General features: G+C 39.6%; 1 protein-coding gene across 2 annotated transcripts in view; it reads left to right on the forward strand.

The window, feature by feature from the left end:
* Positions 1 to 27,553, forward strand: part of cfap299 (cilia and flagella associated protein 299) — a 611,126-nt gene that overhangs the window by 20,417 nt on the left and 563,156 nt on the right. For both annotated transcript variants that reach the window (XM_073065229.1, XM_073065228.1), the window contains exon 2: positions 6,726 to 6,856. In XM_073065229.1, the coding sequence (XP_072921330.1) occupies positions 6,726 to 6,856 (131 nt within the window). The remainder of the gene's footprint in view (positions 1 to 6,725; positions 6,857 to 27,553) is intronic.

The following is a 27,553-nucleotide window of genomic DNA, read 5'->3' on the forward strand; positions in this document are numbered from 1 at the left end:
AGCTATACAGCTTTCAGAGAATGGCATCCAACCCTTGAAGTGCACTCTACCCGTGGCAGCTACTTAGCAGCACCACACACGTTGGGTGTGAAAAAGTGGATGCTACAGTGAAAGGGAACTGGCTTCCACAGATGTAAATAGACAGAGGTGCAAATCAACAATATATAAATCAGAAAGAAGGTCCAAATGTGAAGGGAATAATGTGGGATGACATGCAGGAAACCATCAGACCTGTTGTGACAAGAGCTTGAGAGGAGACAGTTACAGTAGACTCTTGCAGGAGTGAGGATTTCCACACAGTGCAGTACTGAAAGAAATTTCATGTTCTTGTAAGTCATTTCATAATGATCCACCTATTATATCTGCTCTCCTAGCTGATTATTGGTGCAAAGTGCTGGTGTTAAGGATTGCAATGCGGAGAGGCTCATTTGATTGGAGTTCTTCTTTCTAGGGCCTTGAAGAAAATTTTCTCTTCATGAAGGTCAAGGTTATATTGACTCTCAAATTCATCGCTTTTTCCAAGTGGCCACTGTAGATCTCTGCCATTTCTTCCAATTTACTGCATAACAGATGTCACCCAGAGACTGTGTTAACAAAGCAATGCCTACCTTCCTTGCTTAGCTGGATGAGAAAATGTGGATGCCGAGTCTAATTGTCACCACTTCCCTGTTCCTCTTGCTGCTTGTGCTGTTAAATCTGTCTACTGGCCCCTATGGTCTACACTCCAGGCTTGTTTCTCTGCTTATCTGGCAGCTGCTGCTGTTGTCAATTGACAATGTTGGGTAACATGTAACAGGCAATGGTGGTTTCCGCACATACAGGCATGTACCCTTAGAGCAGTGGTTTCCAGCCTTTTTTATGCCATAAGAGCTTTGGACAAGATAGGACTGCAAATATATGACCATGTGACATAGAAGGAGAATTAGGCCATTGAGTCTGCTCTGCTGTTCCATCGTGGCTGATTTATTTCCCTCTCAACCCTATTCTCCCACCTTCTCTCCATAACCTTTGATGCCATGATTAATCGAGAATGCATCAAGCTCAGCTTTAAATATACCCAATGAGTTGGCCTCCACGGCCATTTGTAGCAATGAATTCCACAGATTAACCGACCTCTGGCTAAAGCAATTCCTCCTCATCTCATTTGTAAGGGATGTCCTACTCTGAGGCTGTGCCCTCTCATCCCAGTCACTCCTTGGAATCATCCTCTTCAAGACCCTTCTACCTAGACCTGTTGGTATTTGGTAGGTTTCAGTGAGATCTCCCTTTATTTTTCTAAACTCCAAGGAATACAGGCACAGAGTCATCATATGTTAGCTTTTATATTCCTGGGATCTTTCTCCTGGGAATAAACCCATGGAACCCCTCCAATGCAAGCACATACTTTCTTAGATATGATTTCAAAATTGCTCACAATACTCCAAATGTGATCTGACCTTTGCCTTCTAAAGCCTCAGCATTACATCCTTGCTCTTGCGTTCAGGACCTCTAGAACTCAATGCTAACATAGTGTTTGCCTTCCTTGCGACCGACTCAGCCTGTAAGTTGACCTTTAGGGAATCCTGAACTAGGCCTCCCAAGTCCCTTTGCACCTCCAGTTTCAGAATTTGCTCCATTTTGAAAATTATCTGTGCCTTTATTCTTTCTACCAAAGTGCATGGCCACACATTTCACTACACCATATTCCATCTGCCACTTCTTTGCCCATACTCCTGACTTGTCATAGTCCTCTGTAGACACCATGCTTCCTCAAAACTACCTACCCCTCCATTTATCTTTGTATCATCCACAAACATGGCCACAGAGCTATCAATTCCATCATCCAGATAATTGACATATAATCTGAAAAGTAGGAGACTCCACACCAATCCCTGTGGAATATACTACTCACCGGCAGCCAACCAGAATAGGCCCCTTTATTCCCACTCTTTCCCTTTTGCCAGTCAGCCAATCTTATGTCCATGCTCGCATCTTTCCTATGGGCTCTTATCTTCAGCAGTCTCGTGTAGCACCTTGTCAAAGGCTTTCTGAAAATTGAAGTGAACAACATCCACTGACCCTCCTTTGTCTATTCTGTCTGTTATGTCTTCAAATAATTCCAACAAATTTTTCAGACAAGATTTCTCCTTAAGGAGACCAGGGTAGATTTTGACCTATTTAATCATATGTCTCCACGTACCCCGAAACCTAATTCTCAGTAATGGACATCTTGCCAACCTCTGAAGTCAGGCTAACTAGTTTATAATTTCCTGTCTTTTGCCTCCCCCTCTTAAAATTTGCAATTTGCCAGTCCCCAGGTACCTTGCTTGAATCTAGTGATTATTGAAAGATCACTACTAATTCCTGCACTATCTCTTCAGCTACCTCTTTCAGAACCTTAGGACATAGACCACCTGGGTTAGATGGGTAAATCTGTGGAATTCATTGCCACAAAACAGACATTGCTCATCAGAAAGGTAAGATGCCTTTGAAAACTTTAAGTGTTGGGTCTTCATTGAATGCTGCAAAGACTTCCTTCTACGTTGAATAGCCAGCTATGATAAGAGCACTTCCAGTAATAGTGATGTTTCTAAACTCAATTGATTTTAGTTGTGAGAATTTAGAAGTAAGGTGTGCTCCAAAACATTCAGTATTATATTCAGTACAAACTGTGGATTTTGGAAGGTATTTGAGCAGAGTATTCCTTTCAATGGTAATAAAAACAGCAAATTGATGTGATGTGTTCCTGTTGCTAGGCATATGCTACAGTAATTCCAGTACAGAGATTTGTGTCCAATTTATCTTGGAAATTATACTGGTGGAAACATGCCTATCACAAACAATTATGACAGGAAAAAAAACAGACATGCTATTTTAAAAATAAACATGATATCAGGCTTGCTAATGTGAGTAGCCAAATTTAGCATGATCCCACCCCTAAATGATCTTATACATAATCTTCTTTGGATAAAGCTGGAGCTGGAAATGAATTATGCAGTGCCTGTTATCAGTTTTGTATAATCCAAAGTTTAGACTTGCCTGTTTCAAACTGTTAACAAGAGCTTGTGATCATACACAAGGTGGCAGCACTTGATCACAACATTACTTAAAAATAGCTGTTACAACAATGACATTACAATATACTGTAAAATCTTCACTATAATGAAAACATTTTATTCACCTATCCACAGAGTATCTGACGTTCCTTTGCACTAAAATATGTTTAGGAGCAGAGAGGTAATATTGCAGTTATGTAGGACCCTGGTCAGACCCCACTTGGTGTACTGTGCTCAATTCTGGTCGCCTCACTACAGGAAGGATGTGGAAACCATAGAAAGGGTGCAGAGGAGATTTACCAGGATGTTGCCTGGATTGTGGAGCATGCTTTATGAGAATAGGTTGAGTGAACTCGGCTTTTCTCCTTGGAGAGAAGGACGGTAAGAGGTGACCTGATAGAGGTATATAAGATGATGAGAGGCATTGATAGTGTGCATAGTCAGAGACTTTTCCCCAGGTCTGAAGTGGCTAGCATGAGAAGGCATAGTTTTAAGGTGCTTGGAAGTAGGAATAGAGGAGATGCCAGGGGTAGGTTTTTTACACAGAGAGTGGTGAGTGTGTGGAATGGGCTGCTGGCGGTGGTGGTGGAGGCGGAAATGATAGGGTCTTTTAAGAGACTCCCAGATAGGTACATGGAGCTTCGAAAAACAGAGGGCTATGTGTAACCCTAGGTAATTTCTAAGGTAAGGACATGTTTGGCATGTTTGTGGGCTAAATGGCCTCTATTGTTCTATAGGTTTTCTATGTTTCTAACTCTAATTTGAGACAAAATAGTGTTTTAACAGAGGAGGCATATTTTGTGACAGATGAGAAAATCTGCAGATGCTGGAAATCCGAGCAACGCACACAAAATGCTGGAGGAACTCAGCAGGCATGGCTGAGAACAGTGGACATTTTGGGCCAAAACCCTTCTGCAGTTTGTGACAGAATTTCTTGCTGTTAAATACACTATTACAGTACAGGAAGGACATGATGAGTCTAGTGGCTTGGTGTAAAGACATTAGCAACATGAAGACACTGGTCATTGATTTCAGAGGGCCTGGTGGTGTGCACACCCATCAGCATCAATAGTGCTGAGGTGGAGATGGTTGAGAGATTCAAGTTGTTTGGTGTAAGTATCACCAACAATTTGCTCTGGTCCACCCACATGGACAGTATTACCAAGAAAGTACACTGATGCCTCTACTTACCTGAAAGGCTAAGGAAATTTGGTACGTCCCATTTGACTCTTACCAAATTTTATAGCTGTAGACAATAGACAAGAGACAGTAGGTGCAGGAGTAGGCCATTCGGCCCTTCTAGCCAGCACCACCATTCACTGTGATCATAGCTGATCATACACAATCAGTACTCCGTTCCTGCCCTCTCCCCATATCCCTTGACCCCGCTATCTATAAGAGCTCTATCTAACTCTCTCTTGAATACATCCAGAGACTTGACCTCCACTGCCTTCTGGGGCAGAGCATTCCACATATCCACCACTCTCTGGGTGAAAAAGTTTTTCCGCATCTCTGTTCTAAATGGCCTACCCCTTATTCTTAAACTGTGGCCTCTAGTTCTGGACTCACCCATCAGCAGGAACATGCTTCCTGCCTCCAGTGTGTCCAATCCCTTAATAATCTTATATGCTTCAATCAGATCCCCTCCTATCCTTCTAAATTCCAGTGTATACAAGCCCAGTCGCTCCAATCTTTCAACATATGACAGTCCCGCCATTCCGGGAATTAACCTTGTGAACCTATGCTGCACTCCCTCAATAGCAAGAATGTCCTTCCTCAAATTTGGAGACCAAAACTGCACACAGTACTCCAGGTGGGGTCTCACCAGGGCCCTGTACAGCTGCAGAAGGACCTCTTTACTCCTATACTCAATTCCTCTTGTTATAAAGGCCAGCATGCCATTAGCTTTCTTCACTGCCTGCTGTACCTACATGCTTGCTTTCATTGACTGATGTACAAGAACACCTAGATCTCTATAGAAATCTATTTTCTATATCGTAGAAAATTTCGTATTTGAATGCATCACAGCTTGGTGTGCCCTGGACTTCAAGAAATTAGAGAGTTAGGAACGTAGCCCAGTCCATCATGCAAACCAACCTCTCCTCCATTGAACCTGTCTACTTTTCCTGCTGTCTCAGTGAAGTGCTTACATAACCGACAACCCCTTCCACCCCAATTATTCTCTCTTCTCTCTCCCACTGAGCAAATGATAAAAAAGCCTGAGCAGGGACCACCAGCTTCCATTACCACTGTTACGAGACTCTCAAATGGACCCCACATATACTAAAAGATGGAAGCAATCTCTCAATCTAACTAATTGCCATCCTTGTTTACTTATCTACCTACAGTGCATTTTCTGTGTAACTGCAACAGTATGTTCTGCATTCTGTTTTTATTATCATGATGCAATTGTGTAGAGCATGATCTGTCCGGATGGCATGCAAAAGAAAACCTCTTCACTATATATTGGTGTATGTGACAATAATAAAGCGAAACCAATACAAGCAGACCCTGATAGTTTGGGGTGCATATTGTTGAAATGATTGTATAATATTCCACAGTGATTATATCACCTGCACTTTTGCCTTTAGTTGACTCTTAATCACTTTTACAGTGCTTCATAAACACTCACTTTCTGAATGGGATTGAGGGGAAAGGATTTAAAATAACTTCACTGAAAGGAGTGTTTTGGGAGCGGAATATGGAAAGGGCAGGCACTTGCTCAATATGTAAGGCTGATAAATAATCCATGTATACATTTTTTCCAGGATTTATATTCCCTAAACATTACTGTTCATTTCTCCGAAGCTTAATGTATAATGATTTTTGAGCTCCTTGGTTTGGTTGGAAAGATAAAACAACAGCACATCAGTTGTTACATTTAATAGTATTAATTGTTTCTATCTTATAAGGAAATATGAATAAAATGCAGTTTAATTAAAAACTCAATTATTTAAGATTTTGTGCATCTCAATTAAGTTTCCTTTCTGCCTTCTTCATCCAAAAGAATGTAACTTGAGATTAATGAGACTCCATAATTAGAATTCTCCAGTCCTGGCAACATTTCCTCTGTTTTGTAGCTATCATGTACTCCTTGCAATCCTGTGATTATGAACTGTACATAGTACTTGAGTTGTGGTTTAACTAATATTTTATGCAGTATCAGCATGACCTCCCTATTCTTCTGTGTTTTGGCCAGAAAAGGTAAGTTTAAAATTTGTCAGCTGAACATTTGTCCTGCTATTTTCAGGAATCTGCAGTGATACTCCATGATCTCTCTGTATTTCCATCTTTCTATAGTGTAATTATGTGGATGTTTCTGTTTGTTTAGAACACTTACCATTATTTGTTTGGCATTTGTAATGCTGAAGTTTTAATCATCTTCAATGAGTAACCTTTTAGATTTTTGAAAACCAGTCTACACTTCAGTAGGAAGTACTCTTCAGATGGTTGATAATTCTTCCGAGACAATGCTAAAACAAGCATCTTGTTGAAAAATTATTTGCCCTTACACTTAGCTGAGATGAAGTCTTCAGTTTACACAAAAGTTGCAAGATTTTGTTTTCTTTATTTGCACATGCTTTCTGACCAGTCAGAAGTCTACAGCATTACTGTAACATCATATGAGGCAGTACACCAGTGAATGAATTTTGGCTCTGCCTTGATAAATTATCTTCATAAATCCCATAGGATGAAGAGTTGGCTCGACAGCTGGTGGAATTGGGATATAGGGGAAGTGGAGAGGTGCTGAAAAGAGAAGAGTTTGAAAAGAGGAAGGCAACTGCTGAGGCTGCAAGAATTGCTAAAAAAAGCCAAAAAAAGTGAGTACATTCCAGTTCCTTAGTATTGGAAAATATTTCACAATTTTCTTCTTATAGGAGAGAAGCAGCATACATGTTATTTTATATGTTAATGGACATCTGTCATCAGGGTGATAGAATGGAAGACAGTCTGGTTTGAAAGTGGTTTTCTCATCTGCTTCATTTGGAAAGAAGTGTATACCAAGTCAATAAAAATATAACAAAATGAATCCTATTATGTTCCTTTGCGAGCATTACCAAAGCATTATCAAAGAAGTAAAAGTTTAAAAATAGTATTAAGGCATTTTTTGTACACTTGTGAATATTATAACAAGCTAATTTTCCTCCTGCTGTAAACATAATGGTAGAATATTTGTTAAATTCTGTTGCTTTGCAACAAATAAGGTGACAATTCATGATTGTATTTGTTAGATTTTTATATTTTATAATTTTACATTCCACAGTGCAATCATATCAATCCACCATAAGTGTTTAAATTATAAACAGAACAACCTAAGCACTAAGAGCAGTTTGCACTGATCATAAGTAATAAAATCAGAAGAGCAGGTTTAGTATAAAAGGCCATGAGATTAATACATGCTCTACTATCCTTTAGTGTAACTCCAAACCCAAGTTCATCTTAAGCACATTGAAAATTTTAAAGTCCATGGCCTGATTCCTGGCATAAATGTAGAGGTAATTCTAATTCTAGGTTTGTAAAACTGATGCTTCCAGGTTGTGGGTTAAATAAATTATGAAAGCTGCAATATTCCTTACATCTTTTCCCAGTGGTCAAGACTCTACAACTTTTATCCATACAATAGATTTCTAATCCTGCTGTTGAATACTGAGAGTCTCTTCTTCATCCCTGGTGGTGTCATCTCAATTCATTTTGAAATGATATCCCAATCACTCAACTTTCACCCACTAGCATGAATAGCTGTTCGCTGAATAGCATAAACAGACCACCTAGAGAGGAGACGTAAGGAGAAGACTGAGAGAATTGATAAATCATTGCTATTGCTGGTTCCGGACTGCAAGTGGCAGAGGACTAATTTATCAATGATCTTTTCCTGGTTAAAGCAGTTATCTGAATGAATTGTTGAAAGACTTGTGCTTAGGCACTCATTAGGGTGGAATCAGAAATGGAAGTTTTGGTACAAGAAGGGTCCTCAGGCTCACAGACAAAAATTAGTTGGGCTGCTATCAAGCCAAAGTAATCAAAGCACAGTTATTATTGAAGTATATGTATGTCACCATATACAACCTGGAGATTCATTCTCTTATGGGCAATCACGGTACATACAGAAACACAGTTGAATCAATGAAAGACTGCACCCTGCAGGACGGACAAACACCCAATGTGAAAATACAAAAAGAAAGAAAAAAATTAAATAAACAATAAATATCGAGAATGTGAGATGAAGAGATCTTGAAAGTGAGTCCTTAATTATGGGAACGGTTCAGGAATGGGATGAGTGAAGTTATCCCCTCTGGTTCAGGAACCTGATGGTTGGGGGTAATAACTGTTCCTGAACTTGGTGGTGTAAGTCCTGAGGCTCCTGTACCTTCCTGATGGTAGCAGTGAGAAGAGAGCATGGCTTGGATGGTGGGGAGAGACTTACCCGCGATGGACTGGGTCGCATCCACTACCTTTTGTAGGCTTTCCCATTCAAGAGTGTTGATGTTTTCATATCAGGCTATGCAGCCTGTTAATATACTCTCCAGCACACATCTATAGAAGTTTATCAAAGTTTTGGATGACGTGCCGAATCTTTGCAAATTTTTAAGAAAGTAGAGGTGCTGCCTCGCTTTCTTCATGATGGCACTTACATGCTGGACTCAGATAGATCCTTTGAAATGATAACACTAAGGAATTTCAAATTGCTGACTCTCTCCACTCTGATCCTGCGCTGAGGACTGACTCGCGGACTACGGTTTCCTCCTGCTGAAGTCATTAACCTGCTCCTGGTCCTGCTGACACAGTTATACAGTTACTGTGCAATAATTATACAGTTACAAAGTAACATTATGAAGGTTATTGAAGGTCAATCACCTTTGCTGCAGAACATTATTGCAGATTTTAATCAGTTCATTCTCTCAGGTCATCTTCAGTTGTTCTATTATTGACTTTTCCTCCAAGCTAAAGTCAGAATGGGGATGTTTGCTTGATAAGTACATAATGTTTAATGTCATTCCAATTCGCGATATATTAAAGTTGCTCATGTTTGCGTTCAGTAAAGTGCAGACAACATTCAAGCTTGGGACGATAAGTTAAATAATATTTTCCATTTGGACCAGCCAGATAAGTACCATGGCTACATAAGCTGGTCAGAAATTGTGAATCTGCAGCAAATAATGCAGTTTCTGTATCCTGGATGATCAAAGACAATTTTTCTGCGTGCATTTATTTGTGCAATTACAAACTGATAGATTATAAATTTGGTTTTTTGTATGTCATTGGGCTTCTGGGATAAGAAACACTTTCCCTGCCAATGCAGTTTGTATAATCAATCTTGTTGCTGATTTATGTTCTTTCAATAGAAAAGATTCATTGAAGGAGAATTGTACTCCAGTGCATAATTGACTACCTCATGTGTCGGAAACAAGACCCTCTTTGTTAGATACTGTGTGCCTTTTATACCATGCAGAGAACATTTTCAGTCAGCAGACTTTTTGTCAGCGGTCAGCAGTCAAAAAAAGGTGGTTCTTTTATTATTGGTGAAGAGGAACTGTGACAAGAGAGTGACAAATGATACTGAACAAAGCTGTATCGCTTTGGTAACCAGAGAGCATTGCGATAGATCAGATGGATGATGTATTAAAAGCTAGCATTATGGATCATTAATAATAATGGTGAAGGTCCTCTATGTTGAGATTAAACAACTTCATGTCTACATGAAGCAAGAATTAGACAATATTCCGTAATGAGCTAGTAAGTGAGAAGTAAATAGTGACAGACAATAATCATCTCCAATAAAAGAAAGTGAAATCATTTGCCCTGAATTTTCAATGAATTCAGTGAACAATTATTAACACCATGGTGTTGCCATTGACCAAATGGATCAGTCATGAAAAAGCTGTAGCGGAAAAGTGGATTTAAGGGTGGATATATGTGCTGTGGTGAATGATTTCCAAATTCTTTTTGCAGTCTACAAGCCAGGATTACAATGGAGTTGTTTTTCATTTTTTTGGAAGATTTTTATTATAATGGCGGTGGATTTCTGGTGCTGTTCAAGTTCACTGGTACTTAATTTATTAATTATCTGGATGCTCTTGTGGTTCACCTTACGTATGGGAAACAATGAAAGCATTTGGGGATCGCATTTTACATTATGTAAAATCATTTGCTTTTTTTTGCCTTCCTTATATCCTGATTGTCAAATTGGCACAATTGACATACCAAAACTTTCTTAAACCAATCTATTTTCAACTACAAGAACAAACTTAACTAATCATTTTAATCCTATTCCTCCCTGGTGTAATTGTAGCATTCACACTCAGAGATTGTGGACAAATGGGTAGTTCAGTTTATTATCTGGGGTATTGTTTGTTATATTTATTGAATTAAGAGTTAATTGTGAGCTTTGATTCTACTTGCTGGGCTACTGTTCAAGTAAACTTATGCAAAGTGAATAATCAACTGTATTTCGAAGTAGAAAGGATAATCTAAAAATAATTGCTTTGAACCTGAAAATTTCTTAAAAGTCTGAAACCTGTGCAGTAGTATCTGCATCTAGATGAATGCGACCAAACTCATGAACCTTAGGAGAGATTTTATTGATGGTAAAGCATAAAAATGTGAAACATCTTGCTTATATAATGGAATAATCTTTGTGAAATGATAAATTGCATTTGGGGTAAAAATCAGAATGTTGTAATTTTTGTTTCTCTGCTTTTATATTGCAGTATTTACAACATTGTTATGTGTGTTATAAACTTATAAAAAACAAATAAAATGAATGTACAGTTGACATTTTTTCTGTTATCTCTGACTAAAGTAAATTGTAATATGAATATGTCACTCCTGATAGTGATAACATTATTCATGTTGCAGCTGTGTTCTGATTTGACTTTAACATCATTATCAGTGTACACATTACAGTACTGTACTTTGAAACAAATATTTAGCACCTGAGTCTCAAACCTGGGAAAGTTCTGCCACATATCCTGAAGTTTAGAATACATATTTACTAATTATTTTGCCATAACGACACAATTATAGTTGTTGTACAAATACAAGCAGCTCAAACACCTATCCTGCAATTATGACATCAAATTAACATTTTTATTTGAGTAAAATCCATAGATTGAAATCAGCAAATGAATTCCTGTCTTTGCTTCCTGGATAATAATTTGGCTAATGACAATACCTGCACCTTATTCTGTTTTTAGGTAAACTGCCGTAGAAAATTATTGGTTAGATTTTTGTTTTTACTGCCTGTCATCCATCTTAATAACTAAATTTAAAAGAGAAGTGGTAAGGGAAGGAGTACACACAGCAGGTAGATGGATACCCTAGTTACCAAGTAGAGAGTAAATGGTTTTAACGTCCTACAAATGTCATTAAGTGGTATGAAAGGTCATTTATGTGATATCAAAAAGCCACTAGAACAGGAGTTCCCATCCTTTTTTTGCCATGGACCCTTTCCATTAACCAAGGGGTCTGTGGACCTCAGGTTGGGAACTCCTGCACTAGAGCAAAAATGTGTGCAAACAATAAAGTTTGTAAAAAAAAAGCACAAGCAAAATCTATATTTTCATTTATATATACAAAAGTAAGATTTGAGGATCTTTAAATTGAAAACATATTCCAAAACAAAAAGCCAACCTCTGCCCACTAGCTCTGCTTTGGGAAGAAAATGCATGCTTGAAGTATCACTCCACCTTCCTGAACCTACTCAATGCCCCACCTTTATGAACGCAACTTTTCTGTACCCATTACAAATGCTGACAAACCTCATTTCATAAGTCCAACATTATTTGCTGACAAGTAGTGCAAGATATGAATAGATAAAATCTCAAACCAGTGAAATCTAGTTTTTAGGAGAAGTAATTGAGGAGTAGTCTCTCAATTACTTTTATAGACATCTGTGTTTGGAATAAAACAAAAATACACCTGAAAATATGAAATAAAACAGAAATAGTGGAAGTATTGAGTGGTTAGAAAGAGAAACCAAGTTAACCAGGTTATGGGTTAATGACTTCATCAGAATTAGGGGAAGTTAGAATGTTTCAAGTTGCAGAGACGGATTGGTTTAGAAAGTACAGAGATGAAACTGTGATATTCAAAACAAAATATATTATTTACAGCTGCCTGTCATTTTAATTATCCATCCCTCCTCCATTTGATCTGTGCCCTTGGCTTCTTACACTGTTTCAATAACGCTATTTAAATTAGAGAAGCAGCATCTAATTCTTCTCCTTAGTGCATTACAGACTTGAGGCTCAACAATGAATTCAACAATTTAGCAAAACCAGACTTTTCATTTTTTATCAGAATTGACCAATTTTGGTTAAAAGGTTATCAACCTGTAATGGTAATTTTGCTTATCTCTATTGATGATGCCTGATCTGCTAGGCATTTTCCAGTATTCTGCTTTGTTTTAGTTTTCCAACATCCAGATTCATTATATTGTGGTTCCAGCCATTATTCTCATTCATTCTTTCTATTTCTAACTCCTCCAGACAGATCAGTTGTATTTAAAGAGCCTTTACCTCTGTGATTTAGACTTACTTGGACTCCAAGACATTCTCTTTCTTCTCTTTATCACTTGTCCTTCTCTATAATTTTAAAACACATTTGATATTAACCTTTCCCTATTATGAAAGGTCATTAAACTGAAATGTTAATTCTGTTATATTTTCAAATGCTGCCTGATCTTCTCTATATGTCCAACATTTTTTCTCTTAATGCTTAGTTGGAATAACGTTTAAAATGGAATAGTTTTCCACATCTTATCTCAATTGTTTGTATTAAGTATGGCACAATCAAGGAGTAAGTACAATTTAAGTTTCTTCAGAATATCCCATTCACATTTTTTGAAGCCAAGTTTCTGGGGCTTCATTTAGATTGTATTTCTTTTCAATTTGCCAACATGCTGTACAGGTACTCAAGTTATCCTCCTGCATCAACTCAATCTACTGCTTTATACAGAAGCTTTTTACCAATGTTCCCAATGTTCTTTCATTTTCGGCATAAATTGTTTTTTTATTGAATGCAGAATTTATTTCCTCTTCATTACTTAATAACCAGAAAACTAAACTGCTTTTAAAAATTTTCAATAAATATGACAACAGGTCTGTGCTGATTCATCAATATACAGAACTGTGCAAATAATATCATTCTTCTTCTTAAGCCCATTACCCCTGCTGGGGTACAGGCTGCCGACAGCAGCTTGCTGGAGTTTTCTGTTCTGAGTCAGTCTTTCAGGTTGTCCCATGTTATGTCTTCTCAGTGACGATCCTTCCTCTGCCAGAGATGAGATCATTGGAGCCTCTGTTGGCATTTCTGAAATTCTGGGTTTTTACAGAATGGGGTTGCTAGCCCCAAGTCCAAGTCTCTTTCTTCTGCATTTGGGCTTGGGACCTTCCATGGTGGAGTTAAATAGTATAATTAATGTTGTATATAAGACCTCTGAGATATGGTGCCATAAAACATGAAAAATGACCCTTCGGCCAACTGAGTCAATAATGCAGATAAGACACTAATTCTATTTTAATCTCCCAACAGGTCATCAATTCTCCTACACCTCAGGTGAATTTATAGCAGTCAGTTAACTTGCCAGCCTTTGGGATGTGGGAGGGAACTAGACATCACAAAGGTAACATAGTGGTCACTGGGAGAATGCGCTTCCTTCACACAGCATCGAAAGTCTGCATCGAACTGGGTTGATATTGGTGGGTGAGACAGCTAGACTGGTTGCACCATTGTATGTTTTGGATACTACAAAATTACATTGGGTCTATTAGACACTGTCCTGCAATGTGAGTATTTCCAAAATGTCTGGTTAAAAAATTAACTTGCAAATGCTATTATTATACTTCCAAACAGCATGAAAACAACTTAAATTGTGTTAAACATAATGCCTTGCCCAGATATTTTGTTTTAATTAAACTTCTCTACAAAAGCTTCTATCCTTGATTTATTTGCTTCTCACTATCGATCCTTTTGAATACACACTTAATTACTTCCATTCTGTTAACATCAGTTTTCCTAAGAGGAAGCATATCAAATACTTTTGGAAATGCACATAAATGGGGTCCACTATACTGACAAAAGAATAGCAAGAAATTTGTTAGGCATGACCTGTCTGTATTGGTCATGATTTTGGCTTGGAACCATTGTTTTGGTTGGCCAGAGGGTCAGTTTCCATGCTATATGGCACCATAACACTTTGCTTTTATGATTTATAAATGTGCTTGAATGGGTTCCTCTTTTCATAGGTGGCAATGTTTTTCCCATAATGGATGTTAAGCTGGCATACCAATGAACCCCAGGATGATATTTCTGACCTATTTTAAAAGTTGCCATAATATTAGTTAACTTACAATCTTCTGGTATTTTTCCTAATTCTAATGAACTGCAAAAACTTCTGATGCTGTCCTCATACCTTTCTGAATGAGCCATTGAGAGCAGGTTGAATGTTATGACTTATTGAGTTTCACTCATTACATTTACCACACTTACTGAGATAGGGTAAGAAAGAGGGAGACATCTGTTTTAAATAATGCTCAGCAAAATAGGTCTTCTCATTCATACAAAAGGATATAGCTATTTCTGCTTACTCTATACTACATAGATTTGGAAGGGGAAGGGTGGAGCTGCTGTTCCACTAATCCTCACACTATTTTTAAACTTACTTGAAGTGATGGAATAATGGTTAATATACAAGACTAACAAATCTCAAATGCTGGACTACTGATTCGGAAATCGCTGTCCAAGTCACATCCTGGAAGCAGGAGGATATAAAATCAGCTATGGATATACAGTATCGTCTGGAATATTGAAGCTGTTGAATTCTTATCCTAAGTGGTTCACTGAAATTTTTCAAGAAATGAAAATTGCCATCTTTGTCTAATCTAGTCTATATAGAACTCCAAACCACTAGCAACATGGTTGACTCTGAATTACCCTTTGATGTAGGCTAGCAAGCCAACAAACAACCAGAACTACTTGGAATTGAACATTGTATTGGATTCAATGATGCCAAAAGTGCTGATGTACACATTCAGTGGGAACTTTATTGGGTAAACCTGCTCATTAATGTAAATATCTAATCAGTCAATCACATGGCAGCAACTAAATATGTAAAAATATGCAGACATGTTCAAGAGATTCAATTGTTGTTCAGAACAAACATCAGAATGGGGAAGAAATACGTTCTAAGTGACTTTGACTGTGGAATAATTGTTGGTGCGAGCAGGGTGGGTTCAGTATCTCGGACGCTGCTGGTCTCCTGGGATTTTCATGCACAGCAGTCTAGAGTTTACAGAGAATGATGCAAAAAACAAAAATAACATTAAATGAGTGGCAGTTCTGTGGGCAAAAATACCTATTTAATGAGAAAGGTCAGAGGAGAATGGCCAGACTGGTTCAAGGTGAAAGGAAGGTGACAGTAATTCATATTAGCACACATTACAGTAGTGTTGTGTGAATGAGTATTCCTGTATGTGTAACATGTTGAACCTTGAAGTGGATAGACAATAGCAGCAGAAGACCCCGAGCATACACTCAGTGGCCACTTTAGTCCAGGAGGTACTTCAGCGCACTCAGTGCAGGAGGTACCTAAAAAAAAAACTGATCACAGAGTGTTAAAAATAAATTGCTGGAAGCAAGTGACATATGACATGTAAATGCAGGTCAGACCTGTAGGAAATACCCAGCAGATCAGACAGTGATGTAGCTGGAGAAACTCAATTATCTGAAGTTTGTGATTACGTTATTGAGTCCAAAAAGCTCTCATGTTCCAAGATGGAAGACGAGTCATAGAATAATGCAGGATGGATACAGGCCTATCAGCCTAATGAATCCACAATTCCCACTCAGAAAGTCCCAATTTCCTGTGTTTGGTCCTCCAAGCTCTGCCCTTCATGTACCTATCCAACTGCTTCATAAATGATACTATTGTACCTGCCTCAACCACTTCCTCTAGCAGCTCATTCCATATTATCACCACTTTCTGCATTGAAAAAGTTGCCACAATAACCCTTTTAAATCTCTTCCTTCTCACCCTAAATATATGCTTCCTAGATGTAGACTCCCCTACCCTGGGGAAAAGAATGTTCCCAATCACCTTGTCTATGCCACGTAATTTTAAAATTTATTTAAGTTTTCCCTCATTCCCCTGGGTACCAAGGAGTAAAGACCTAGCTTGCCCGATCTCTTTCTATTACTCCGATGCTCTAGTCCTGGTAACTCCCTCAATTTTTCTCTGTGCTTGTTCCAGTTTATCACACCTTTTCTATAATAGGGCAATCAAAACTACATTGTACTCTGTACTCCAAATGCAGCCTCAACAGCAATTTTCACACCCATAGCATAACGTCTCAATTCTTGTACTCAATCCAACATGAGATCTGGAGGGGTTATTAACCTGAAACATTAACTCTGTTCCTCTCAACTGCAGATGAAATACAGCATGCTGAATGCCTCTTTCAAACGCTATCTGTCTGTGATGCTGCTTTCAACAAGCTATGCTCCTGTAATCCTAAGTCCTTCTGTTCTGTTAGGTGTTTTTCTTGTAGCTTGGACCTCCTTAAAAAGGTGCATGCGATCATAGACTGATAGGTGTGAGTGTGAGTGGCAGTGGTTGGAGAAATGAAGTGATACACAATTTCAAGTACAATATTTACATGGATAATGGATTCCCCGACATTTTCAACCATCTTTAACCAGTATTGCTTAGAGAATCATCAATCTTGTTCTTTCTCTGAGGGTTTCTCAATTAAGGAAATTAATTTCACCTGTGCCTCTTAACTGTTCAATACAGCTATAACAATGACATCTATATAACCAAATGGAATATTTCCTAGATATACGCAGAAAGCGGAAATTAATCCAGCTGGCCTTTTATTATTGCATTAGACTACTCACAACCTTAACCAAAGTATTTGAAAAGCAAGAAGTTGCAGATATTAGAAATCTGAAATAAGTACAAAAAATGCTGAAAATGCTCATCAGGTTGAGCAGCATTCTGTATTTGAGAGAAACCGAGTTAATGTTTCAGATTAATAACCCTTCCAACACCTTCTTACTGAGAGGGTGGTAGGGATGGTGTGGGTTAAAAAAGAGGAATGTCTATGATTGGGTAGATATTAGGGTTGTCCATGTGACACTGTGCTTTTGGAGCTATACAGTTAATAGATTAATGACGGTAATTAGAGAATAATAAACCAAAGACCATGCTGGAAAGGTGGCAGGGGGTGGGGGGGGGGGGAGTATTCCTGATAAGTGAGTCCAAGTAGATTACTAGAGGCAGTTAGAGTTGCAGTTAGAAAAATGTTAAGCCTCTTTGTGTAATGAGTTGTTAAAAGCAAGGCCAGCAGGCTTGATTATACATCTTTTGGTTGCTTGTCATTCTTTATGTATAGTTTTTCATAAATTCCATTGTATTTATTTTTCTGCAAATGTCTGCAAGAAAAAAGAATCTCAAGGTATATATGGTGACATATACGTACATTGATAATAAATTTACTTTCACTTTGAGGATATAACTGAATAAGCAACTGTACTTGCCTTTCTTGACCATGTCAGATCATTAAAAGAAATTCACATGTGTGACATGCACTCTTGCTGTTGATCCCCTGGATTATTGTCAGCCTTACTGCTTAGTGGTATCAGCTTGTTTTTTCCTCCCACTAAAGAGAAAGATATTTTTGTTGTCTCTTCTTCAGATACTGCAATATATAAAGGGAGAAATGATTGAAGTGAGAAGTAGGTTTGGACCATCCACAATTATTTTTAAATGTATTACTTCTGTTCCCATTCCCAATTCCTTAAAGTTCTCTCAAAGGAAGAGCTCATTAGATACTGGAATTGAAGTCAAGTAGTTCATTCTTCTGACCAAGCCAAATCTAATGTCAAAGTGTCAAGTTATAACATGCCATAATTTTCTGTTTTCCAGAAGGTAATGGTCTTTCTCTATCTGTAGCACATCTTGATGGGTATTGGTCCTACTTTTTGTTTCTCAAATAAAGATACGGATTGAAGAATCAAATCATGGATTGTAAACATTTTCTCCGGTTACCTCTTGATTCTCAGCAAGAAACGTCTCAGCGAAAATCAAGTTATGTGCAGCATAACAACTACCTTAGTGTTATCTGATATATTTGAAGCTGAGTTTACTGACTTCATAATTTGTGAGTTGTTAAGTTGGAAAAATGCTGCATAGTTATATAACAATTTGTTTACAATCTCTTATTTATGTTTGAGGATTATTGCAAGGAATTAGCTATTACATTATTCTGCAGAATTTTATCTTTTTTTTGTGACACTGAAGGAGGCAGTTCTTTCCCTCGAGTCTATTCCAGCTCTCAGAGCATTACCATTAGTTCAATTTCTCTGTAATATTGTCCCTCTCATGTGTGCATAACTCACCTTAAGTCTATTGGCAATATACAGTTTTTCAGTTATACTTTCAGCACATTGGTGGGATGTGGATGGAAACTGGAGCATTAGAGCGTACCCATATAATCACAGGATGAATGGGGAAATTTCACAAAGGCCAGGACTGAAACTGTTGTTGGAGCTGCATGGTAACACCACTTACATTTATGGACGTCAGGATCTCTAAGGATCTAACCTGGTCCTAATATATCGATGCTGCTATAAAGAAGGCAAAACAGTGGCTATATTTCAATAGGACTTTGAGGAGATTTGGTTTGTCACCTAAAACACTCAAAAACTTCTATAGATGCACCATGGAGAGCTTTCTGACAGGCTGCATCACCATCTAGTATAGGGGGATTACTGCGCGGGATCAAAAGAAGCTGCAGAAAGTTGTAAAATTATTACGTCAGCTCCATCATGGGTACTAGCCTCTGTAGTGTCCAAGTCATCTTCAAGGAATAGTGCCTCAGAAAGGTGGCAACCATTATTAAGGACCCCCATCACCCAGGATGTGCCCTCTTCTCATTGTTACCGTCAGGAAGGAGGTACAGAAACCGAAAGGCATACACTCAGCAATTCAGGAATAGCTTCTTCCTCTCTGCCATCTGATTTCTGAATGGATGCTTTACCCATGAACACTACCTCACTTTTTTATTATTTCTGTTTTTGCATTACTATTTTCAAGTTAACTATTTAAAAATATATATTGCTGTAATTCATTTATTTTGTTCATTTTTCTATATTGATCATGTTTTGCATTGTACTGCTGCCACTAAGTTAACAAATTTCATGACCTATGCTGGTGATATTAAATCTGATTCTGATTCTGAAATGCTTATGGAACAACATTTGAGGCTCTATTCAATGCATTATTTTTTTATTTTAATTGATCATGGAGCCCAACCTGAGAACCATTTGATTTGGATTCTTATAACACTAGTCAGTGGGCAGTTATTACAGGCTTCATTTCTGATTCAAGAAATGTCTGAGTTCTAAACAGATGTTGCTACTTCTTTCAATCTTTTCATGATATATATTATCCTTATTTGCATTTCTTTTAATTTGTTGCTTTTCCTTCTGTTTCTAAAACTCAAAATATGTTTTAAGGAAACTGCATCAAAACAGCCATGAATAATCTCAGTAATAGATGATTATTTTCACCTTTTGTACAGAATATATTGAAATGGGACAACAGGTATATCAGTATCTGAATCAGAAGGCAAGCTAATGACTTGGGTGGAATTCTTTCATCACAACTAAGATTTAGAACATAGAATAGTACAGCACAGTGCAGGCCCTTCGGCGCACAATGTTGTGCTGACACTTAAACCCTGCCTCCCATATAAACCCCCACTTTAAATTCCTTCATATACCTGTCTAGTAGTCTCTTAAATTTCACTAGTGTATCTGCCTCCACCACTGACTCAGGCAGTGCATTCCACACACCAGCCACTCTGAGTAAAAAACCTTCCTCTAATATCCCCCTTGAACTTCCCATTCCTTACCTTAAAGCCATGTCCTCTTGTATTGAGCAGTGGTGCCCTGGGGAAGAGGCGTTGGCTGTCCACTCTATCTGTTCCTCTTAATATCTTGTATACCTCTATCATGTCTCCTCTCATCCTCCTCTCCAAAGAGTAAAGCCCTAGCTCCCTTAATCTCTGATCAGAATTGAACATACACGTGGACTAAGATGTTAACTGTCTTGTGCTGTCATTAGTAGGATCATCAGTTGATCTGCCACCTGTCTTCAGGAGTTTCGGCTCCCTTATGATCAAGACTCCCTCGAGGTGGTGGGCCAGCAGTGCTAAAGCACCACCTCCCACTGATGAGCTTAAAAACTCGGCATCTGCCTCTATCAGAGTTGTTGGTCGCTTCCATCCAACAGATAGTCTACTCTTCAGGTATCTACGCAGCTACTGAAGAGTTTACAAAAGAAGGATACACTGTCCAACTATCTGCCCTTCTGGACGTACTTAGTCCACACCCATGATGATCCTATCTCTGCTGCCTCAGCTACAGCCCTGCTGGTTGACTTGATCTCTCTTCTAGTAAAGCCAAGGTCATGCAGCCACTTCTGGAAAGTGAACGCACTAAAGCCACGGCACCCTACTTCGAATGGATAGCATGAGACCTTCCACCCACTGTCTCTGCACTCTGATCTTAATTCTGCATACTTGGTTAACTTGCGCTCATGAGCTTCATCGATATTGTCTTCCCAGGGGACTGTGAACTCACCAGTAACCACTTCTCTACTGGTGTCACACCAGACGATTATATCTGGACGCAATGTAGTGAAAGCTATTTGCTCCAGGAAACTGCCTTTTCCATCCAGGTCAGCCTTGACACACCAATCATTGGCTGAAGAAAGTATGCTTAATCGTGGACCTGCGCTGTACACCCTTGACTTGGAGCCTTCTTTCACAAATGATATGTGATATTCTGTGCAGCATGGGGCATGAGATAAGTTGTGCTGCAGAACTCTCTGTTCAGCCGCTTCCATTACAACTTTGAGAACGTCGTTATGTCTCCAAGTGTACATGCCGTTGGAAAGATTGACTCTGCATGCATTCAAAATATGCTGAAGTGTTTCCTTATCGCCACAAGCAGCACACCTGTCTGTCTTCATACCAGGTGCTGAGGTTGGCAGGTGTTGGGAGCAGGTCATACACTGCTCTATATTGAAAAGAAATGCGGAGCAGTTCCATCTGCCACAGAACATTCCAAGATAGATGTCATTGTTCAACACTTTCCCACCAGATCCAAGCCCCTTGTTTGGTCAGGCCAGCTGCTTTAGCTAACCTGTTCTCCTCTTCTACCTCTCGTATTTCTTGCATTACAAGCTCACGGCGCTCCTTACTTGTAGAAGATGACCACCACTTGTAGGTTGTCCATCCAAGTCCCTGGTGGCCTAGCTGGGTAGCCCCAACCATCTCCTTGTGCTTCAATCTAGACTCTGCCTCATCAACTGCTGCCCAGGCTGACCACTTCCTGCCTGATCTCACATCCAGCTGGATGTTCTTGATGACAGGGTCTTTTGAGTCTCAAAGCATCAAGAATGATCCTACCTTGGCTACCTTGACCCCTTCAACAAGGGATTGCACTGGGATGGCAAGCTTTGTCTGGCTACTGTGGATTGCAATATTAGTGAGGCTGCTCGGTACACCAAGCCACTTCTTCACATACTTGTTGATCTTCCATTCCATTGCCTCAAGATGGGACATTGCCACCTCATAGACAGTTGGTGGCCACATTATGCGTGGCATCAGTCTGTACTGCAAGCACCACAACTTCAACTTGCCAGGCAAGCCACACTTGTTAACAGACATCAGACCTCTGCTAATCTGTTCTCCTGTCCTCTTGGTGTCTCTCAGCTCCTCTGTGTACTATCGCCCGAGGTTGGTCCTGAATGGATGGAATCTGCTCTCCACAAAGGGTGAAATGAAAGTCAACCAGCTTTCCTTTCCTAAGGACAAAGCTCCTTGATATCTTGGTCTTGAACTTCATTCTTCCCCAATCCATTAGCTCCTCGAGTCTAGATAGTACACTTTCAACTGCCTCTGTGCTAGGACCCAAAAGGATGAGATCGTCCATGAACGCTCGTATTGGTGGCAATTCCCCTCCGCCATCAAGTGTGACGCCTGGTCCCACTGATTCTACTGCCCTCACAATGACCTCCATGGCTAACACAAAAAGGATGGGTGATATCACACATCCCATTGGGATACCAACGTCCAAGCTCTGCCACCTAGTTGTAAACTGCTGAGTGGAAAACCTCATCCGGAAATCGTTGTAGTATTGCATAACGAAGTTCCTCACCTTAGCAGGAATCCACAGGAATTCCATCGCAAACTCAGTCAAGACATGGGGAATGGAACCATATGCATTTGCAAGATCAGGCCAAACTACAGCCAGATTTCTTCTCAACCTTTTCGACCCCTGCATGGTCATACCGGTATGTTCAAGGCATCCCGGGAAGCCTGGTATTCCTGCCTTCTGCACAGATGTATTTACCAATCCATTCTCTATCACAAATGAAGATATTCTTTCTGCTAGAATGCCAAACATAATCTTCCCCTCTACATTCAGGAGTGAAATTGGTCGGAACTGATTCAATGCAGGAGAAATCTCTTCCTTCGGGATGTGTACTCCTTCAGCCTCACTCCATGACAAAGGAACAAGACCTTGTCTCCACACCACCTTTAACAATCTCCACAAGTATTTCCTCAGCTCTTCACACTTCTTGAACACCTTATATGGCACTCCATTAGGTCCTGGCACTGAACCTGATCTTGCCTTTCTGATGAACCGCTTGACATCTGCCAGTTCGGGTTCTGACAGATCGAACTTCACTCCTGGCTCGGTAGGCTTCACAAGCCCAGAAATGTCAGGCAAAGGAGCCTCCCACTGTTCGTTAGGGTAAGTGCTTGCCAGGTGATCCTCAAGTTCTTGTTGAGAGATGTTAAGCTGCCCGCTCTTACTTTGTTCAAACAATCTCTTTGTGAACTGGTGAGGGTTCTCAAAGAACACCTTTCTTGCCTTCTCTCTCTTCTTTCTCTTTTTACGTTGTGACTCTGCACAACAGAGTGATGCTAACTTTATTCGAAACTGCTCTCGGAGATCAGCAAGCCCTGGCTTGTCACCCTCACTTGCTACCTTCCACCTCTGTCTCAACGATCTAAGCTCTCTCCTCACCCTACTAATCTCCTTCTGGTGCCTGCTTGGTTGCTGTGTAGGCTTTGTGTTCTTCAACTCAACTAGCCAAACCTGTACTTTCTAACATCATAAATCATATTGCCCATCACTTCCAACTTTCTCTTTGATGTTCCCCTGAGAGTGTTCTCTAACATCATACTGATATCCTCATCAAACACACGCCAAGCCTTCTCATCTGCCATTGCTGGCCACTTGACCTTCCTCTTCTTCTCTACCACCTCACCACCACCATCATGCGAAGGATCTACCTGGGCACTGTAGTCTGCAACCTGACCTGGGTTATCTCTCGTCTGACCTGGAGTATGATGACTATCCAGAGTGAAGCACTGTGGCTTGTGTATCAGTGGTTGAAAAAACCATATCTTCTGTGCTTGGTGAAGTAATTTCATCTTCATCCACTGGAATGAAGTGGATGATGCATGCTCTCTAAACCAGGTAGCATCCTGGTAAATCTCCTCTGTACCCTTTCCAATGCTTCTACATCCTTCCTATAGTGAGGCGACCGGAACTGGACACAGTATTCCAATTGTGACCTAACCAGAGTTTTATAGAACTGCATCATTACCTCGCGACTCTTGAACTCTGTCCCTCGACTTATGAATGCAAACACCCCATAAGCTTTCTTAACTACCCTATCTACCTGTGAGGAAACTTTCAGGGATCTGTGTACATGTACCCCCAGATCCCTCTGCTCTTCCACACTACCAAGTATCTTTCCATTTACTTTGTACTCTGCCTTGGAGTTTGTCCTTCCAAAGTGTACCACCTCACACTTGTCCAGGTTGAATTCCATCTGCCACTTCTCAGCCCACTCCTGCATCCTATCAATGTCGCTCTGCAATCTTCGACAATTCTCTACACTATCCACAACACCGCCAACCTTTGTGTCGTCTGCAAACTTGCCAACCCACTCTTCTACCCCCACATCCAGGTCATTAATAAAAATCACGAAAAGTAGGGGTCCCAGAACCGATCTTTGTGGGACACCACTAGACACAATCCTCCAATCCGAATGTACTCTCTCCACCACAACCCTCTGCTTTCTGCAGGCAAGTCAATTCTGAATCCACCTGGCCAAACATCCCTGGATCCCATGCCTTCTGACTTTTTGAATAAGCCTACCATGTGGAACCTTATCAAGTACCTTACTAAAATCCATGTAGATCACATTCATTGCACTACCTTCATCTATATGCCTGGTCACCTCCTCAAAGAACTCTAACAGGCTTGTTAGACATGATCTGCCCTTCACAAAGCCATGCTGACTGTCCCTGATCAGACCATGATTCTCTAAATGCCCATAGATCCTATCTCTAAGAATCTTTTCCAACAGCTTTCCCACCACATACATAAGGCTCACTGGTCTATAATTACCCGGACTATCCCTACTACCTTTTTTGAACAAGGGGACAACATTCGCCTCCTTCCAATCTTCCGGTACCATTCCCGTGGACAACGAGGACATAAAGATCCTAGCTAAAGGCTCAGTAATCTCTTCCCTTGCCTTGTAGAGCAGCCTGGGGAATATCCCAGGGACTTATCCATCCTAATGTATTTTAACAACTCCAACACCTCCTCTCCCTTAATATCAACATGCTCCAGAACTTCAACCTCACTCATGTTGTCCTCACTGTCATCAAGTTCCCTCTCATTGGTGAATACAGATGAGAAGTATTCATTGAGGACCTCACTCACTCTCACAGGCTCCAGACACATCTTCCCACCTTTATCTCTAATCGGTCCTACCTTCACTCCTGTCATCCTTTTGTTCTTCACATAATTGAAGAATGCCTTGGGGTTTTCCTTTATCCTACTCACCAAGGCCTGCTCATGCCTAGAGAAAACTAAGGGATCTCTCTCAAGCCTGGGTTATTTGATGCTGCAGGGTATTACAATGATTTTTTTTTCTATTTTTGGCCAACTCAGTGAAATCACTGTTCAATTTAAGCAATGCTAAAAGTAATCATTGCATCTATTCCATTAAATGCAGCATATGTAAGGACAGGTTTCTCTACTGATGTATATTTTAATATTTTATTTTCAAATTTGGACATGTATTTTAAAATTCTATATAGATGATATTCATCAATGACTGCTTTCTGGCAAACTGGTCAAATATTTAAATACATTCATTATGATGTACAGTATTACTGTCTGCCTCTAAGACCCTATAATTCTTGGCAATTCCCTAAGCGTGTTAGCTTTCGATGTGGACCCATATGAAATAAAATGATATGCATCATTTCTACCCCTATTCCATCCATTTCAACCCCCAAATTTAGTTTTAAATAGGAAATTTAGTTTGTTTGGAGAAATGAAAAAAAACATTGAGGCTTTTCTCTGACCTCTGTGGAGATCTAGTTTTAAAATATCCTGTTATAGCATGTAAACAACTGCAATTAAAGAAACAATTCTTCTCGTACAATGAGAGGAAAATTGACTTTAAGGTTCTGTCCCTTCTGGCCCAAGATCAAATACTTACAATGAAACAGTCCTTAATCACCACCCTGCTGTTTTTCTGCCCTCTGTTTGTTTCGGCATGCCACTTACATTCAATGCATTTAGTACATGCAGGTGAATAAATAAAGCTGTCTTCAATTAACTGACCTCAGTAGTAATGTGCATATGATCATTTTGTACTGTGCACCTGTGGTAATAAAACACCAAAGGAGAGTGATAGTTTACTGAAACTTAATCAGATGTTGCATTGTTACAGTATTTTACTGCTTAAGCAGGCTATTATTGATGCGGTACTTTGGTAAGACTTATCATTTGAATCCACAACGAAAAAGGGCTGATTGTGCCTTCTCACGCAAAACAACATAATTCTTTTCTTTACTCACTTATTCATGGAACCATTGCATGTGTTTTGTCAGATGGCAATGAGGTGAATCATGTGTGAAGGTCTTGAGTAAGTGTGCATACATTTTTGATAACAGTAACTTTGTTAATGGTTATTCTATAAATCCTTTTTACTTCTGGAAACAGAATGAAAGAACCTTAGATTTACATGTTGAACGAGCTAAAAATAATGAAGATGAAGTTTAGTAATTAACACCTCTAAATACAAGTCATTTTCCTACTTTATGTTTTGATACATCATCTTTAGGTCATATCAATTGCTAAAAATAAATGTGAGCTATTGCCTGAGAAGGAGAAGGTGTCTTATGTTTTAAGTAAGCTTTCTGATGCAGAGGGCTGAATGAGCTGACCAACTACATTGGAGAAATATCCCACAAGGTGGAGCTGGCTCCAAAAAGAGAATAATTTAAGGTGGTATGCTGCTGAAGTTGCAGTATAGAATACTGCACGAGGGAGGAAGAGGTGGAGTTGGGGGGAGGATTTTGTATTGCAACAGGCATCAATAGCTACATTTGGTGACTGGGTAACGTCTGGCGAGATGAGGTCCTGTGATCTCTGGTCATGTGGTGTCATTCGGGAGTCTGAGATGGCTGTCACACATGAGATTAGTGGTTGGGTCTGCATATATTTTGTATTTGAGGGTGGGTGAGTGTGAGACTCCCACATGATGGCTTGATTGGTGGATGGGGTGTTTTGGTGATGTGTTGGCAAAAGTGCAAGCAGTTGATGAGGAATGTGGGAGGGTTTGATGATTGATGACTTGGGGTCGGGTGACTATCATGAGACAGAATTCGTGAGTGAAGTGTGGTTAAGCGGGTCAAAGGAAAGTTCTTAAGTAAAGAGTAAGTAATGTTCCCTATGCAGGTCTGGGACTGCTCATGAAAATTCCTTGAAAATCACATGGCTGTGTAGCAAACTGCACAGTTCACATTTGCTTGGACCATGAATACTTAATGTGACCAAATGTACACTGCGCATTTTGACTGAAAGTTATGTGATTTCTTCATGTGGGAAGCATGGTTTGTGCCAGGAAATATCTAGTTGGATGTACGAAGTCGTGCAAATAATCGCAGAACTGGAAATGTTGATTTTCTTATATGTAGAGTGTAACAAGTGCTGTGCTAAATTTCAGGGAATTTTGTTTAACAACAACCTCAAATATGGCATGTCCCCTTTGACCCTTACCAAACTGTATCGATTTGGCATGAAATTTGGCATGTCCCCATTGACCTTTACCTTTTTTTGAATTGATACACCCATAGAAAACATACTATTTTGAATGCATAATGGTTTGTATAGCAATTGCTTTGTATGTGACCACAAGAAACTGCAGAGAGCCGTGAATGCTCAGCACTGTACCGAAGCCAGCCTTGCCTCTATGGTCACTGTCTGTACTTCTCGCTGCCTCAGTAAAGCTGCAAGCGTAATCAATTCTGGACATTCTCTCTTTTCCCCTCTTCCATCAGGCAGAAGATAGAAAATCCAGAAAGCATACCACCAGGTTTAAGGACAGCTTCTACCCTGTGATTATC

The sequence above is a fragment of the Hemitrygon akajei genome, chromosome 13, assembly GCF_048418815.1.
Source record: "Hemitrygon akajei chromosome 13, sHemAka1.3, whole genome shotgun sequence".
Taxonomy (NCBI): Eukaryota; Metazoa; Chordata; class Chondrichthyes; order Myliobatiformes; family Dasyatidae; genus Hemitrygon; species Hemitrygon akajei.